This window comes from Mustela lutreola, chromosome 4 (assembly GCF_030435805.1).
Source record: "Mustela lutreola isolate mMusLut2 chromosome 4, mMusLut2.pri, whole genome shotgun sequence".
NCBI lineage: Eukaryota > Metazoa > Chordata > Mammalia > Carnivora > Mustelidae > Mustela > Mustela lutreola.
Genome location: NC_081293.1, coordinates 124,075,264 through 124,092,703, shown reverse-complemented (window position 1 = coordinate 124,092,703; position 17,440 = coordinate 124,075,264). Strand labels below are relative to the sequence as shown.

Below are 17,440 nucleotides of genomic sequence, written 5' to 3'. Positions count from 1 at the left end.
TTAACCTGTCAAATCTTAGAAACTGAACTTTTTAGTAGAGTTCTTTTTAGTAGAGAACTTTTTACCTAGTTCTGCATTTCTAATAATCTTTACAAGTTCTTGCGGTAGTTAGAAAAACATGTTCTCCATTTTGATTCTCCAATAGCAAATCAAAAACAGTCATCTCTAAACACGAGAGTCCCTTTTAGGGAAGAAAAAAAAAAAAAAAAAAAATATATATATATATATATATATATATATATGTTGTCTTGAAAGCCTCTTCAGAATAGATCCCTTAAAAATCACTGTGCTTAATACCTGCCACACAAGTTTTTTTGTTTATTTTGTTCTTCTCCTCCCCCCTTTGTCTGAGATGTTTGAGTTTGCATAGCTTTGTTTCTTTTACCATTAAGGGATTTCAAGATTATTTGTAGATGAAATAGAAGACTCCTTACTTTCCTATTTTGCTTTTATTTCTTAGTGGTCATAACCCTATTACTTTTTATTCCCCCATCTCAATGAAACAGTTAGATGAAACGTGGTTACCACACATTGCAAAGGAAGATCCGGGCTAAAAAGGAAAGCACAACGAGATAGTTGTCTCATTTGATTCAGTCCTTGTAATTCACTGTCTTCCATTAGTTCATTTAATGTATTAAAAATGTCCTCATTTAAGCTCTGCTCTCATATACATATTTTAGTGTATATGATGTGCTTTCCTAATGAGGCTCTTGGAACCTCTTATTCCAGATTTTATTTTTTGTTTCTGTCACATCATGATTATAGTTTCCAGCTTCTAAATAGGCCATTCTGTGTCTGGATTATCCTTATCATTTTTATTTACGTACCCAGCCCCATACAGACCATGTGTATTAAGTTTACAAAGGTTCTAAAATCCGCCCCTGGAAATAAGTGTGTGAAGCTCGAGGCAGCCCAGGGAGTACACTGGACAGTTGCTCTGAAAGGTCAGTTGCTGGGGTCTTAGCCCCAGTATTTCCTGGTGGAATGGGTCTTCAGGCAATTCAGAGGGATATCTTAACACGAGACTGTTTAAAAATTCACAAGGGATGGCTGTTATCATAAATGACAGATCAGATAAAGAATATGAATGCTGTATTGAAAAATACAAGAGGCATTACATTGCAAACACCAAAGTATTAAATTGCCCTAATCTTATACTGAATGCGTAAAAAGGGTCCATGGGAAATCTATGTGTTTATCTCAGTGGGGCAGTTTCAGTTATGGAAAAAAATACGTTTATTGATTTACAATATTGTAGTATTTAGATTACACTTCAAAAGAAACAGGTAGTATTAATTCAAACCAAAATCTCTGGGACTAAATGTCATTAAAAGCTAGAATTGGGGAGAAGTGTGCATATACCAACTTTATTTTTATTAATATTTTGTATTATTTTCTATTTAGTTTTATTTTCTACTCTTTAGTAAGGGTGAAACTTTCTCCTATTTTTAAAATGCACTTTTTTTTTTTTTAATTTTTTATTTTTTATAAACTACACAGATGATAGTTTTCAAAGTGTTTGGGGGAATTCCATTCTCTTGCCCGCACGAGGATGCAGAAGAGCATTAAGCAAAAGAACTAATTTTAAGCAAAGAAGAATTTATGAACCAGCCTGACTCCTGCATCAAACCTTTTTTCTTTCTCTTTTTCTTTTTTCTAAGTGCTGAAGATGTGCCATCCTTCAGTGTTTTTTGACTGGAAAAGCCTGGTGTCTTTCAACTTAAACTCATAAATATGGTTACAGATTTCTGAACGCTAATCTATATTTTAATGGAATACAACATGTTCACAGATGTCTTGTGATTTCGTTGATTTATAAAGTCTTCAGGCGTTAAGAGCGTAGAAGCTAAAAGTCAATTCTTGTATTTTCCATGAGCTTCTGTTTCCCAAGACATAGGTGAAAAGGATCATATTTATAAAGTGCTAAGAGATCCGCAAAGAGGATGATGTATACAGATAAAATTGTGTTTAGCAGATGAACCCAGCATAGTGACCTAAAGGTCAAAAGACATACTCAATAAAAGTTCATGTGTGACAGTTTGTAGCTACTCCACATGTCTATGTAAGATTTATAAGCACTTGAATCTGCTGGGACAGTAGAAGCAAAATGGAATCACCATTAACCTGCCTTCTGACTGATCTACCCATCAGTAGCCTATGAGTGGAAATCATAGTATTTCGTAATATGCAGCCATCACTAGAGCACCTGGCCCAGAGAGTTTATTTTCAAGCTGCTGAAGGATTCTAAATTGTGCTTTGCTTCATCTTCTGTCTTTTCTGTTTTTAAAATTAAGAACTGTCACAAACATATAAAAAGCCATAGAGAATAAGAAAACAGTCCCCCTCTGTGTTCACCCCCCACATGGAACCCATGTGGTCTCACTTGTTTACATTTAATTTCTTTGTTACTTTCATCTGCATCTTTGTGTAGAGAATGTCAAGGCTTTTGGCAATCTGACCACAAAGAAGCTGTGATAGAGTGGAGGCACAGAAGAGACAGTGACTAAAAGCTGCTGATTCTGACATCTCAATAATAAATCTATTGTGTTAGTGAGATAGTTGTGTTCTTTAGAACTTCACAAAAATAAGCAAGGAGGTGACAATTTAGTACAAAAGTGGTTACCTCCCATTCAGCCCTCCTCAGGGCTTAAAGTTTTCAAGGGGGGATTTTGTGGATTTGCAAACAAATCCAGGGACTGAGAGGTGGTCAAGTCAGTCAACTGACACTTCCTTTCCTACAGGAGAAATACAACTCCTTGAGAATTGAACTTTGCCATTCCAGGTCATGCTTCTGGATGTCTCTAAGAGTTACTATCCAGTCATTAAATGCTTATAATCCATCCCTGAGAACTATTATCCTAGAAATTATACTTCTTTACCTGCTGAGAGCAGGTGGCTTTCATCTTTGACCTGGATTTTTTTTTTATTTTGCTTGTTTTTTTATCATTTTATTCCTTGAGGGGCCAGGAAAGGGTGCTCGACGATTGGCAAGAACATTTAAAGATTCTTTTTGTTCAGAGAATTGCAATTTCCATTTGTTGGGTTAAATATATATATATATATATATATTTATATAAATATATATAAATTATAAATTATAAATTATATAAATATATATATTTATATAAATATATATATTTGAATAAATATTTATATATTTATATAAATATATATATTTATATATTTGCTTATTTATATAAATATATATATATTTATATATTTGCTTATTTATTTACTTCTTATATTATTTATATATATAATATACATATTATATAAAATATATATTTTAATTTTTATATAATTTATATATAATTTAATTTAATATATAAGTATATATAAAATATATATTATTTATATATCTTTATATAGTATTTTTATTTATATTTATAATATAATATTTTATACACACACACACACACACAGGCTACAGTGTAAGTCCCTTTCCTGTCCAACAAATTTGAGCCTCGTAGAATAGTTAGAACTGTTTCATGGTTTGTCTTGAATATGGATGATCACTGCAAATGGAAAAGGGGGACACTTTGAAAAGGGACATTTATTGTTGCCTTTATCTCATAAAATGTTTATAAGTGGATGTGATTGCTAATTTTTATGGAAGTAGTGATGTAGATACCTGATAGAGGAATGTTGTGGAGCAAATATTTGATATATCTGTTTATTCAATTAACAAAATAATTTGAGCAACGACTCTGCTAGCGGTAAAGCAGTAAACCAAACATAGTCCCTGGCATTAAATTCATGACAGTGGATATATTTCCTCATGTATATTGAATCAACACTATTTTTAGTATTTATTGCTAACTCGAAATGTGCAAATAAAGGCAATGAAAATGTTTAAATATTATAAATTTGTAAGTGCATTAAAATTGAAAGATTTTAACGAGAGCTTGGCTTAGTATGGGTAGGGCTTTGCTAACATAAAAATACAAAAGACAGAACACTTATGAATGTAAAAAGATATAAATCAAGGTTCATGAGAAAGATGAGAAGATATCTTACTTTTTATTTTTAAGTTTATTTAGAAATCTCTTTCTTTCTGAGTGATTCCAGATAATATATTTTCTCACTGGAATCCTACTAAACATTAAAACAGAATTCATCATTAATAGAAGGAAGCATCCGTGTTTTTGCCTATTCATATTAACATGAGAAAGATGAGAAGATATCTTTTTATTTTTAAGTTTATTTAGAAATCTCTTTCTTTCTGAGTGATTCCAGATAACATATTTTCTCACTGGAATCCTACTAAACATTAAAACAGAATTCATCATTAATAGAAGGAAGCATCCGTGTTTTTGCCTGTTCATATTAACATCTGGATTTATATTTATTAAATGATCTGAGGATGTTAGCAGTAAAAATAAAGGTCATATCTAGATAAATCTGTCTTCACAGCTGCAGCCATCGTTAATCATCCAATAGCTAGCTTAAATATTGATTATTTTTATTATTGAGCAATGATACTACAACAATAGAAGCACCGTATACAACACATATATTCAACAGCAAGTATAGACACATTGGTTTCTAGAGGGTTTTTATATGAAATAGATCATGTATTCATTTTCTTTCATTTATTTGTAGTAATACTTTATACTAAATAGCATATTACTAAATGACATAAATATGCTCTGATCTGGTATGAAAGCCTTCCTGGATTGTCTCGAATTTTCTTTTATAACATTTTCCTCCACTATTTTCATTTATCCCAGTCTTCATCTAAATGAAATTTGTCCTGGTTCTCTGTACATGTTATAAAGTGTTCCATCTGTTGCCCTTTCCCCCTAGTTTCTAGCACCTAGAATATTTCCTGAAGAGTCCAACCTCTGCATGTCTGAACTCAACCCTCACTTTAAGAACAATATTGAGTCTAACTCCACAGCAATGCCTGTTCTCCTTTTTTCCACTACAAAGACATTTCAGAGGAGACTTAACTCTTTTGGTATTTATCTATACTTTCAAAGGACATTTATCAATTTTATCTTGTATTTTTAGTTACTCACTAATCATCGAACATGTACTTATTAAACACCTGATAAGCAGGGTATTAGTGACATATGCACAGTAGGTGTTGGATGAAAGGAATAGGGAGTGCATTTTCTGAGAAGAATGAAAAATTATGAGAAAATCAACTAAATGTTCTTTTGCTTTGCTTTATCGCCACATGTCAGAAATTCTGAACAGTGTCAGTGTCAAAATACTATTGCCAGAAAGGTCTTTTTTTGGTCCAGTTTCCAAACAATCGCTGTACTTAACCATGGAGGTTCTCTTCTATATCTGCCAGTCCACATGAACTCGGGGAGACATGTGTTCCAAGACGAAGTGCACACTGATTTGGATCATTTAAAATTTAAAACAGCGAGACACAGCGCAAACTGTGAGGCACAGTATTTTGTTTAAGTGCAAATTTTAGTTCCTATAGGAAATATTTTATTGAATTTGAATGTCTTTAAATTTGTTTTTTTTTTCTTTTTACATTGTTATAAACCTAAAGAACAAATAAAGAACATAAAAATTATTACTTATGTCCACAGAGCTGTTGGTGAAAAGTATTCTGGTGTTTAGCAGAGAGGATATAACATGGGATTCACAGGTGCCTGCATGGCTCAGTGGGAGTGTCCAACTTGATTTAGGCTCAGGTCGTGATGTCAGGGTCATGGCATGGAACCCTGGGTCTGAGTCCGTGCTCAGAGGGTAGTCTGCTTGAGACTCTTTCCCGCCCTCTTCCTCTGTCCCTCTCCTCAGTGCACTCTCTCTCTGTCTCTCAAATACATAAATAAATCTTTAAGCAAAACAAAATAAAATGGGATTCACTCACTCTAGGTGCCCTGGTGCACCCAGGGTGTTAGATGCTAAGGCTATAAAGAGAGCTCCAGCCTATGGTCTCAGGACCTCACTGTGTTCTGAGTGCTCCTACAAATCTATAGCCTTCTGAGATTTGCTTTACTAAGATTATATCATCTGGAATTTGGGTTTCCATATCACCCAAGTTAATATGCAAAGGGATCTCTGTCTTCCCTCCCCTTCCCTTTCTTCCTCTCCCTTTCTTGAAGAATAGCAACTATTTCTCCAGCTTCGAATTCTCCTCTTTGGAGGAGCTATTTAGATACTTTTCTCTAATTTCATATAATTTTCAGAGATACAAGAAGCACAGGGAATACAGTTCCGAAATATTCAGAGTTAGTATTTCATAGCGAACTTTTATTAATTTTATAAAACATAAATTGCATGAAGGATAAATTTTTTTATATAATTTACATTTAGATGTAAGTACATTAATGGAAACAGTGACTCCAGAAGTAATTTTTGAAAGTTTGATTTAAGTACTTACAGTATTTGTGCCATGAAACAGTCTCATCTTACTTATTGAAAACATAGCAGATCTAGTCTGGTCAGATAACAAATTGTATGAATTTAGTGTTCATGGGAAACTATTAAATTAAAAATAAGAAACACATCTTTTTATGGTGTTATTGAATTTGTTTTACTGAATTGATTTAAATGCATGGGCTTGGTAATTGTCTAAAGAACAATTTAATGAAATATTTCACAGTGAGAGAAAGTCTGAAAAGACATCAGTTAGCCTTTAAAACAAGATTGGTTTTATGTGTATGTTTATGTTGCCTTATTGCTTAATTAATAGGGCACTAATTTTGGAAAAAGACTTTTTTTAAGTCTATAGCATATTTCTAAAGGCTGTACATCACGATCTTTATCATGTATATAATATACAAGTCATTGCTAGGATTTATTGAACGTAAGTTTTCTACCCCTATCCTAAGCATGGTATACAAATTTTTCCCTTTAATCATCAAAATAATCAATTTCAAGACACTATTCATACTTTTTTCAGTAAGGAAACAGAAACTTGGAGAGTTAAGTAGCCTTTTGTAGGCCATGGAGCACAAAGTGGTAGAGGTGAGATTTGATTCCAGGACCCAGTCATGTCCTGGGTCGCCCTGCCAGCATCTCATTCAGGAGAGCCGTGTTGTACACACCGTAGTCATTCACCCATGACAAAAGCATGAATAAGAAAGGACAAAACTGCCTTTTCCCTTATTTGAAAGTTCAAGGCGTTAAACGTGTAGACTCCCTGTCTTTGTAAGCAATGATGTTAAATCTGTATCTTTACTATTTTCTTTTTTTTCCCCCACCTAGAACGATGTAGGAGGACAACGCAGCCTGATAAACAAATGGACGACTTTTCTTAAAGCCAGATTGGTTTGCTCTATTCCTGGAAATGATGGGGCAGACACTCATTTTGATGAGCTTCGTGAGTCACATGCTCCTTTTTTTTTTTTTTTCTTAAAAATGAACTACTGCCTAATAAATTCAGCATTTCTTTTATTTTAGCCCCCCTTGGAGCCCAGGACAGCTTGTAGGAGTGTTATTACTAAATATACACACACAAAGAACATGAAGGTGCTCTAGGTTTCAGAGCACGTTGTAATGAAGCAATTCCCCTCTTTGTAAGCATCCTCATAGTTAGGAGGAAACAAAGCAGCAGCAAGAGACAAAGAGCTACCAGCAAAGGTTCACTGGAATCCATTCATTTTCCATGTGGCCTTTTAATTTGGAAGGCGCGGCAGTCTGTAGGCAGAGAGAACTTGGGTTCTTTATTCTGAGGATGCCCTCTGCTGGAGAGCCCGGGAGACTGGGTGAACTCACTCCCTCCGACTTAAAAAAAAGAATACTCAGAAGTGTTCAATGGGTCATTCTCTTGAATTTCCCCTCTTTACTCCTCTCAAAGCTAGTTCTAGAAGGAATTTTTTCAGCTATATATAAAGGTAACATCATCAAATCTTATCTTTTGAACTTGTTTTTGCCTTGCTGTGTAAAAATGATGTTATCATTGAATGATTTTTGCCATACGGTATTTAAAGTATATATTCACTCTTCATGACTGATTTCTCATGTGGTACATAAGCATGCTCACATCTTAAAAAACTTTTAATGGAGGTTGTTTACACATACTTTGGTATCAATACTGCTTAACTATTTACAAAATACTGAGCAAGTATTTTGCAGGTAATTAACTTGTGTAGCGATTTTTATATTTCTAGCAAATAGATAATTGAGTTATTAATAAGTTGACACAATTACAGGGCAAGACTTTTTTTTTACATCGGAGGGTAAAAACACCCTATGTTTTTAGTTACTCTTCTGTCAGAAGTCACATACTTCTGACTGGGAATAGTCATGGAGATTATCAGCGAATCATCCAATCATCCCATTTATAGGTAATTGAAATAGACACCTAAGAGGCTTGATATCCAGTTCAGTGCCACATAGCTAGTGAGAAAACCGGTCTTTTTTTTTTTTTTTAAAGATTTTATTTATTTATTTGACAGAGAGAAATCACAAGTAGATGGAGAGACAGGCAGAGAGAGAGAGAGGGAAGCAGGCTCTCTGCAGAGCAGAGAGCCCGATGCGGGACCCGATCCCAGGACCCTGAGATCATGACCTGAGCCGAAGGCAGCGGCTTAAACCACTGAGCCACCCAGGTGCCCGAGAAAACCGGCCTTTAACCCCTAATTTCTTATGTCATAATGTAACGACTTTTACTGTTATCTGAATTTTATACCTGTTAGAGTCTCAGAAGTACTGTATTCTTAAAGAAAAGGCAAATACGTAATACTAAAATATAAAAATATAATGAATTGTTATTTTTTCTTCCATTAATAGAGGATATTTACTTACTCCCCACAAGAGATGAAAGAAATCCTGTGGTCTATGGAGTCTTTACCACAACCAGGTAAGTTAAAAGCAAAACAAGGGGCGCCTGGGTGGGTCATTCATGAAGTGTCTGCCTTCTGCTCAGGTCATGATCCTGGAGTCCTGGGATCCAGCCCCACATCAGGCTTCCTGCTCATCAGGAGCCTGCTTCTCCCTCTCCCACTCCCCCTGCTTGTGTTCCCTCTCTGGCTGTCTCCGTCTGTCAAATAAATAAATACAATCTTTAAAAACAAAACAACACTTGGAATTCTTCTATAGAATTGTAAGGCATATGTAAGGAAATACAGTTGTATTTTCCGGCCCCTTCCTTTTATGTGGAAAAAAAAATACCCATTTTATTCTTTCACATAGTGTTTCCTAGAACTCTTTCAATATCAAAACATAATATGTCTCTTTGTTCTTTTTATACCAGCAGAGTACTTCCGTATCCATTGCCACAATTCATTTAGCTAATTTCCTGTACATAGACATCTCTATTGTGTCAGGGCTTGGCCATACGCACAACACATCAGGGACTAAACTTGTACATACGGCTCTTTCCCTATATGAGCAAGTAAGCAAGTACATCTGCGAGTTAAATTCACAGACTAAAGTTACAGGATGCAAAGGTGCCTGCATATACTCACCATAACAAATAGGTTAAGCTGCATGACATAGAAGTAGTATTACAGAAATACATGCCTCAGTCATGAGATGCGACACTCTTTGCTCTACTAACTTGGGCAAAGGAAGTTTGTATGACTTGCGCCAGGAAGATGGGCCAACCAGTATTAAAAACGGGACTAGAACCAAAGGTGTTTTCTTAATTTTCCTGTGTTTTTGTCTTCTTTCCATGTAATACTGTCCTGCACTTGTCACTGAGACTCTGTGACTTCCTTAAAAGTTGTCCTAGCATCTCTGAAGCTTTCTCAAAGAATATATGGACCTTACATAATTTTACCTAATATTAATTTCATTTAATTCAGTAACTTACATTAGAACATGGGACAGCCTTCTTCCTGCTACACATTACTCCCTGCAACACCTTCTTTGAACTCCTTTTTTACTTTTCCCACAGCTCTGCTATCACTATTGTTTATATTGACATTAGTATTGAAAGAATTGGCAGTATTGGTATTGGTATTAGGGAAATAGTCTTACTGCCTCCTTTCAAATAAATTATTAAAATAGTCTGCAGGCAAAGTATAATTTCTCTTCTGTGGGATTACCTTCCTTCAGTTCACCTTACACCTTATGCCAGTAGAGTTGGTTCAGATGACATCAGAAAATGAAATGCTTTGTGAAATTTTAAAATAAAAATAAAGAAGATACCCAAAGAATTCTGCTCTTTGGACTCCATTTTTCTGCAAATTCATATCTGAACTAAAAAGAGGCAGGAAAAGCAAGTGCCTGTAGTTACTCAAGTATGTCAGCGTTAGTTCTCTTGGCATCTTTCCATTCCCAGAACTGTCTTTGAAGTCACTGTGTGTTCCAACACAAGGCATAGACATGTGCCAGGGAAATATAGCCCCAAGATAGTTATGTTTTTTCTCTTACCAAGTTTTCTGCCCACCCAGAGTGTGAAGTTACAAGTCAACCCTTTGTTCTTGGTGTACTTTATTATTCTATTTTTAATGCCGCCCCAAGGACCGAGGTAATATTGGGATGCAGTGTCCCACCCTTTGTCCTATGAGAAGATGTAATTAATCTGTGACAATAGAAACACCATAAAGCATGATGTATCATTCCTTTAAAATATCCTACGCAGAGGATGTGATTTTTATGGGGGCATCACTGCCCTTCTTAGCAGAGTTTTCTCCCAGCTGCCTGTTTGCCCTCAGCTCCCAATGCTTCCCATTAATGTCATTCCAAGATTATATATATATTTTTAAGATTTTATTTACTTACTAGAGAGAGAGAGAAAGTGAGAGAGAGCACAAGAGCAGGGTGAGAAGCAGACTCCCTGCTGAGCAGGGAGCCGGATGCTGGGCTCAATTCCTGGACTCCGGGACTCCGGGACCATGACTTGAGCCTAAGGCAGACGCTTAGCTGACTGAGCTACCCAGGCGCCCCTCATTCCAAGAATATCAATGATTGAGTTTCCCATGCTAGAGAATCCTTGGCTTGCTTGTGTAGTGCTGAGATTTTAGGTCTCTTAGATCATAAAGGGTGATCTCATTTTAATGAACAGAAATCACTGAAAATTTTAGATGCAGAGATGTCTTTTATTTTCCAGAAGTTAAAAAGAAAATAAACATCTGAGGGCAGTGTTTCACCACTAATTTACTAAAACTTGTGAAATTCCAATGGAGCTTTTCTGCTTCTGGATTATGTTTCCTCCCGTCCTATGTAATTAAAATTAATTTTAAGTAATCCATAAGTTACATACATAAATTCAAGAAGAAATTCAAAAATTCGGGGAGAAGCACAAAAGAATTTCAACATTTTTTCAAATTAATAGAAATTAGGAAATTATAAATGGCCGATATTTATGGACATTCACTTGCTTGAAGAAAACAGAAATGAGGTAATTAATTTTATACCTAAATTGTTCCTCTATAAAAAAATAGGTAATATAACTTTTTTATTTTAGAAGTTCTTTAGAAGGCATTAAATGCCGCAAGAACTCCAAATAAATCTCAAAAGCATGTACATACATTTGATACTCTTTTCTGCATATTTTCTTCTGTTCTCATTTTTCTAGTGAATCCTCATGTATCCATCAAGTGTCAATGTAGATGGCCCCTTCTCTCTGAAAACATAACCAGACAGCCCTCTACTGGGGACCCATCTGTGTGTTTGCTTTGCTTGTTACTATAGGTATCCGTAATGTAACTGCTAGCACATTTTTTCAGGATTACTTGGGTGTAAGCTCCTTAAAGACGTCCACACATTCTGTCTGCAGCATCTCTCAGATGGAATGAGCTTCCCAAGTTTGTCCACACACCTGGTTATAATATGTGCCCAATAAATAAATGTACAGTGACGGACGTGCAGGGAGTGATTGGATCATGTTGCTTTTTTTCAGCTCCATCTTCAAAGGCTCAGCTGTTTGTGTGTACAGCATGGCTGACATCAGAGCAGTTTTCAATGGTCCCTATGCTCATAAGGAAAGTGCAGACCACCGTTGGGTGCAGTATGATGGAAGAATTCCTTACCCCCGACCTGGCACAGTATGTATCCAATTTCATAATCAAATTCTTTTCTGGAGCCCATATCCTCTTCCTAATTCTATTATAATAAACTATGCTATTCACCACAGCAACATGTACTGTGGGTTTAAAAAATACCTATTATTTATTCACAGTGATGTATTAGCGTTTCCATCCTTCTCTGGAACTTGACAATTTTTTTTTTCTTTTGAGTAAGAGCTTTAACTTCTACAGGAAATAGTGGGTTGTATCATAAGGAGCAGGCGATGCTGAAAATATAGTGCTTGTTTGCAGTAAGTCTACAGAGTCAAGATGATTTATCTTGAATATATAGGATGACAAATATTCCAGGTTAAATGAAAATGCCAAATAAATATTTATTTCCCACATACATCTCTATATGTAACTAGAGTCTTCAGGCCTTCATTTCTACTTTTCAAAGACTACATCAATTACAACGGTTCATTTATTTCTTTATTATGTGGCATCTGTAAAAAAAAATCATTTTGCAGTGTAAAATCTGTATTTGCATTGTAAATGGAAGGTTTTTGTTTTGTTTTGTTTTCACTGATGTGATTAAAACAGTTTAAGTGATTTAAATATTTTAGGATGAGCTAATTGACCTAATAAAAAGAGATAAATGCCCTTTTTCCCCCATATGTTTCACATGAGTATTTCCAACAGGAGATCTAAAGTAATTATCAAAATCTCTGTAAAAAATTGTTGACTTGGGGCACCCAGGTGGCTCAGTTGGTTAAGCAACTGCCTTCAGCTTAGGTCATGATCCTGGATTCCCAGGATGGAGTCCCACATCAGGCTCCCTGCTCAGCGGAATCTGCTTCTCCCTCTCTCTCTCACTCTTTCTCTCAAATAAATAAATAAAATTAAAAAAAAATTGTTGACTTAATCCATCCAACTCTACTGAATTTTATCTTTTCATATGTTTGCTCTTAAACAGGAAGCAGTTGGTGGCCAGACTTTCTGAATTCTCTTTTCATCTTCCTCTTACATAGCCTAATTACATTTGGGAAACACACTTTACAACCATGTCTATTTTCCCTTCTGTAATTCCTCAATAGGAATACATTTCAAGTATGTTTTCTGGACTGATTATAAGGTGATCACAGTTCTGTGGAAAAAGGATTTTTTTGCCAATAATATGATTTTCACTTACAAATTTTTTATTTAAATTCAATTTAATTAACATGTACTGTTTTATTAGTTTCAGAGGTAGAATTTAGTGATTGTCAGTTACATATAACACCTAGTGCTCATTACATCATGTGCCCTCCTTAATGCCCATCACCCAGTTACCCCATCTCCCCACTCACTGCCCCTCCAGCAACCCTCAGTTTGTTTCCTATAGCCAAGAGTCTCTTATAATTTGTCTTCCTCTCTGTTTTCACCTTTTCAAATTTTACCTTCCCTTCCCTTGTGTTCATCTATTTGTTTCTTGAATTCCACATATGAGTGAAATCATATGGTATTTGTCTTTCTCTGACTGACTTTTTTCACTTAGCATAATACTCTCCAGTTCTATCCACATCCTTGTGAATGGTGAGATTCCATTCTTTTTGAAGGCTGAGTAGTATTCCATTATAGATATATAGAGATAGATAGATAGATATCACGTCTTCTTTACGGTTAGGATGCACAGGTACTCTTCTAAAGGTTTTACAGATCTTAACTTCATAATGATTCTAAGAGACAAGTGCTATTGTCATTAATGCCATTGTACAGATGAGCCATGTCCAACACAGAGAGGTGCAGTAACTTGCCCAAGGTGACAGAACTAATGAGTAGCGCTCCTGAGTTTTAAATCCAGATACTCTGGCAGCAGAGTCCAAGGCCTTAGTCTTTGTAGTATGACATTATGTTAAAATTTTTTTATGTTAAAATATGTGTATTTCCCCCTTTGATAGAATAGAATACCTTTTACTGAATGTATATTCTATATATATGTATACTGAACTATAGTGTACTATAGTATATTCTATAGTATAATATATATAATGATATTATATAGTATATTATATATGAGTATATGTAGAATTTCAATTTATATTTTATATATATTTGGGGCTTTTTGAGGAAGATAGTTAAAATTCAGAGGGAACTCTAGTTGGGGAAATTTCACCATATTAGGATTATGGGGTTAAATATCACAGATCATCACATTTGGAGCTGCTTCTACATGAGTTTATTTTGGAAAATACTATGCCCATTCAGGCCACTAAAAAAAAAAAATTCAGTCATCCAGATGTTATTGGAGAATTTGGGACTGAAACTGTCTATTACAGAAAATGGTTTTTAGGGGGTTGGAGGGACAGTAGGAGAAGGAGTGAGAGAATCATAAGCAGGCCCCATGCCTGGGCTCGATCTCATGACCTTGAGATCATGACCTGAGCCAAAATCAAGAGTGGGACCCTTAATTGACTGAGCCGCACAGGCACCCCTGAGAAAACGATTTACATGTGTATACACACACACACACACATATATGTATATGTATATTAGTGTGTGTGTGTATATATATATACACTAAAAAATTGAAATTAATCATGAAAATGGTCATATGCTAATGCATCCAGATTGCATATTTTTTCCAATTATAGTATAGGTTAGAGGTGCATCCAAGGGACCTGTCACCACTTCTCTCCTCCTGCCTGAAGAGCTGTGAAATGCCATAGGAGGCTTGAAGATGAATCATGTGTCAGGGAGCTCTGGTGGCTCAGCGGTTAAGCGTCGGACTCTTGGTTTCTCTCAGGGTCATGAGATTGAGTGGAGCATCAGGCTCTGTGCTCAACATGGAATCTGCTTGTCCCTTTCCCTCTGTTCCTCCTTCTACCTCTCTCTCTCTCATGAATAAATAAAATCTTAAAAAAAAAAAAAAAAAAAAAAAAAGGAAGGACAAATCACATGTCCCAGTACTCTCCTCCTAAGAGCATAGCCCCTTCCTTGAAATCTGAATCAGCGACTTTTCCCCACCATGAGTAATGCATAAGTCAGCAAGGAGAGCTTTCCATCAATGAGAAAAAAAGTGTCCCATCACAGTAAACACACCAGTTTTTGCTACTTAGTTCTCAAAGTATACAGTGTTTACACTGTACATATTTTCTTAGAATTCAGATTTTATCCAGGAAATAGGCTGGATCCAAATGACCACAGAGATGCCTCACCTTTCTTTTTTTCTCTTTGAAAATTAAGAAAAGGAAAAATATCAGGCCCAAGAAAGTGTCATTTAACAGAATCATTTCTTTGGCCTTTCTAAACATCAGTGTTTCTCAAGAAATTCCTATACTTTTTTACATGTGTAAGTACACTCAAATCTGTAACTAAGGTTTGATAATTATGCCTCGTAACTAGAGATAGTTCCCAACTGATGAAGGTTTGACTTCTGATTTTTAGACTTTATGATGGTGTGGAAACGAACGTATTCCGTAGAAACCATACCTAGAATATTCCCTTTTGATCTTTTCCTGGGCTGGTTATATGTAGTGTGAGAATCTGGTGAGGCCAGGCACGGCACCAAGCCACAGCTCCCAGTCGGTCACACACACATGGTGTAAGTCACCATTGTGACTTATAATGGTCACACCATTGTAAGCTAGACAACCCATGCACTTAAAATCATTCTATTTTTCACTTTAGTACAGTATTCAATACATTACATGAGATACTCAACACTTGATAATCAGTAGGCTTTGTGTTAGAGGAGTTAGCCTAACTGTAGACTAATAATGTAAGTGTTCTATGCACGGTTAAGTTTGGCTAGGCTAAGCGATCACGTTGACCAGGTTAGGGGTAGTAAGTGCACTTGGGACCTACAATATTTTCAACTTAGAATGGGTTTATTGGGACGTAACCCCAACTGTAAGTGTAGAAAGATCTGTAAACCTTTCATAGCCCAAACTAGAGCCAGTATTTTTAGTGGAGACAGAGAAAGAGTCCAGAAAAACAGCAGCAGAATAGCATTCACTTTGATCAGGAAGATTATGTCCTCTTTATAGAATTTAGCGACACAAAAACGACTATTCTAGTTGCTGTCAGAAGTTGTTTATTTTGCTTTCCACTTTCAGTTAAACATAGGGGTCTTTCTTGTTCTGAAGTGGTAAGACGGGGATTAAATTTAACTCTACCTGAAACTCCGAATCAAATGCCGTTAACCTCAGCACCATTCTACCTTCCACGAGATCAAAGTGAGTAAAGAAACAGATTGTTTCCCCGAGGGTTGATCTGTTTTCTGCACAGATAATAATGCAGTGTTGACACCTTCTTATGGTTGTCATTTCTTTTCTTGTAATTCTGGGGCACACGTCTTACTTTAATAAAACCATTGCTAAATCATTTGCTTTGTACGAAAAGTCCACATCTTCAGTGAAAGCCACTTTCCACTGAACTTAAAATTTTTAAAATAGATTATTTTTAAAAACCTCCTTTGCGCTTACATTTCCCCACTCATGTTTTCATCAAGGTTGCTTCTAAAGTTGTGCTCCCCTGGTCCTTCTGCGGACAATATCACTGAGGGCCACAAACATTATGACTCTCCATGTACCACAGCTGCTTTCGTTTTCTAGTTTTGACAGGGTTCTGCACTTCCTGTGACAAAAGTCAAACCTAAACTCCTGGCCTTACCACGACAGCATTACTCTACAATGTCAAGCAGCCTGGAAACTCGCGGAGGACAAGGAGCCGTTCCTTCACTCCGAGGGATTCTCCTGCCCTCTGGTGTCCAAACTGAATCCCTGAACAAACTGAATGTTGCTCAGATGGGCTTTTTCAATCATTTTTGAACTTTAGGCCTTGATAGTAAGTTCCACGTGAAATAAAATAAGGAAGAATCCACAGCGAGCAGAACAGGTCAGAAATGAAAACCAAACTGAGGTCAGGCCAACAGTAGCAGGCTGCTCGAAAACGCAGAATCAGGAGGATTTTTAAAGGCCGAAGGTTTCATTTTTGACATTTGATTTACTTGGCAGTTTTATTTTCTGTTGATAAGGAATCTTATAATTCTTGCCAAAGTGCAAAATGTTAACAAATGTTTTCCTGAAAGTCAGCTTCAGTTGGTAAGCCATTCCCTTATCAAAAAGGTGAGAAGAGAGTACTTTAAAAATGTTTTATTGCCTTAAGAACACCTCCTGTGAGAGCTACACTTTTAACGGGTTTTTAAGTGCGCAATACACCATGGCCTGTAGGTAAATTCTGTGCAACAGATCTCTGGAACTGATTCATGTTGAGTAACTGAAATTGTAAACCTGTTCACGAGTGCCATCGCACTTTCCACTCCTCCCCACACCCCCCGCCCCAGGCAACCAGTGTTGTATCCTCTGCTTTTATGAGTCTGACTATGTATGTAAGTGGAAACATGCAGGTTTTTTTTTTTTTTTTTTAGATCTTTTGGACTAACTTACTTAGCTTTATGTGCCCTAGGTCATCTACATTGTCACATATTGAAGAATCTCCTTTCTTTTATGAGATTGAATCATATCCTTTGTGTGTATATATTACATTTTTGTACCCGTTCATCAGTTGATGGACATTTACACTGTTTCCAC

The 17,440-nt window shown here is 36.0% G+C and overlaps 1 protein-coding gene across 3 annotated transcripts in view; it reads left to right on the top strand.

The window, feature by feature from the left end:
* SEMA3D (semaphorin 3D) overlaps positions 1-17,440 on the top strand; it is a 201,744-nt gene that overhangs the window by 148,285 nt on the left and 36,019 nt on the right. For all 3 annotated transcript variants that reach the window (XM_059170986.1, XM_059170985.1, XM_059170987.1), the window contains 3 exons: positions 7,177-7,291; positions 8,704-8,773; positions 11,762-11,906. In XM_059170986.1, coding sequence (XP_059026969.1) covers positions 7,177-7,291; positions 8,704-8,773; positions 11,762-11,906 — 330 coding nt within the window. The remainder of the gene's footprint in view (positions 1-7,176; positions 7,292-8,703; positions 8,774-11,761; positions 11,907-17,440) is intronic.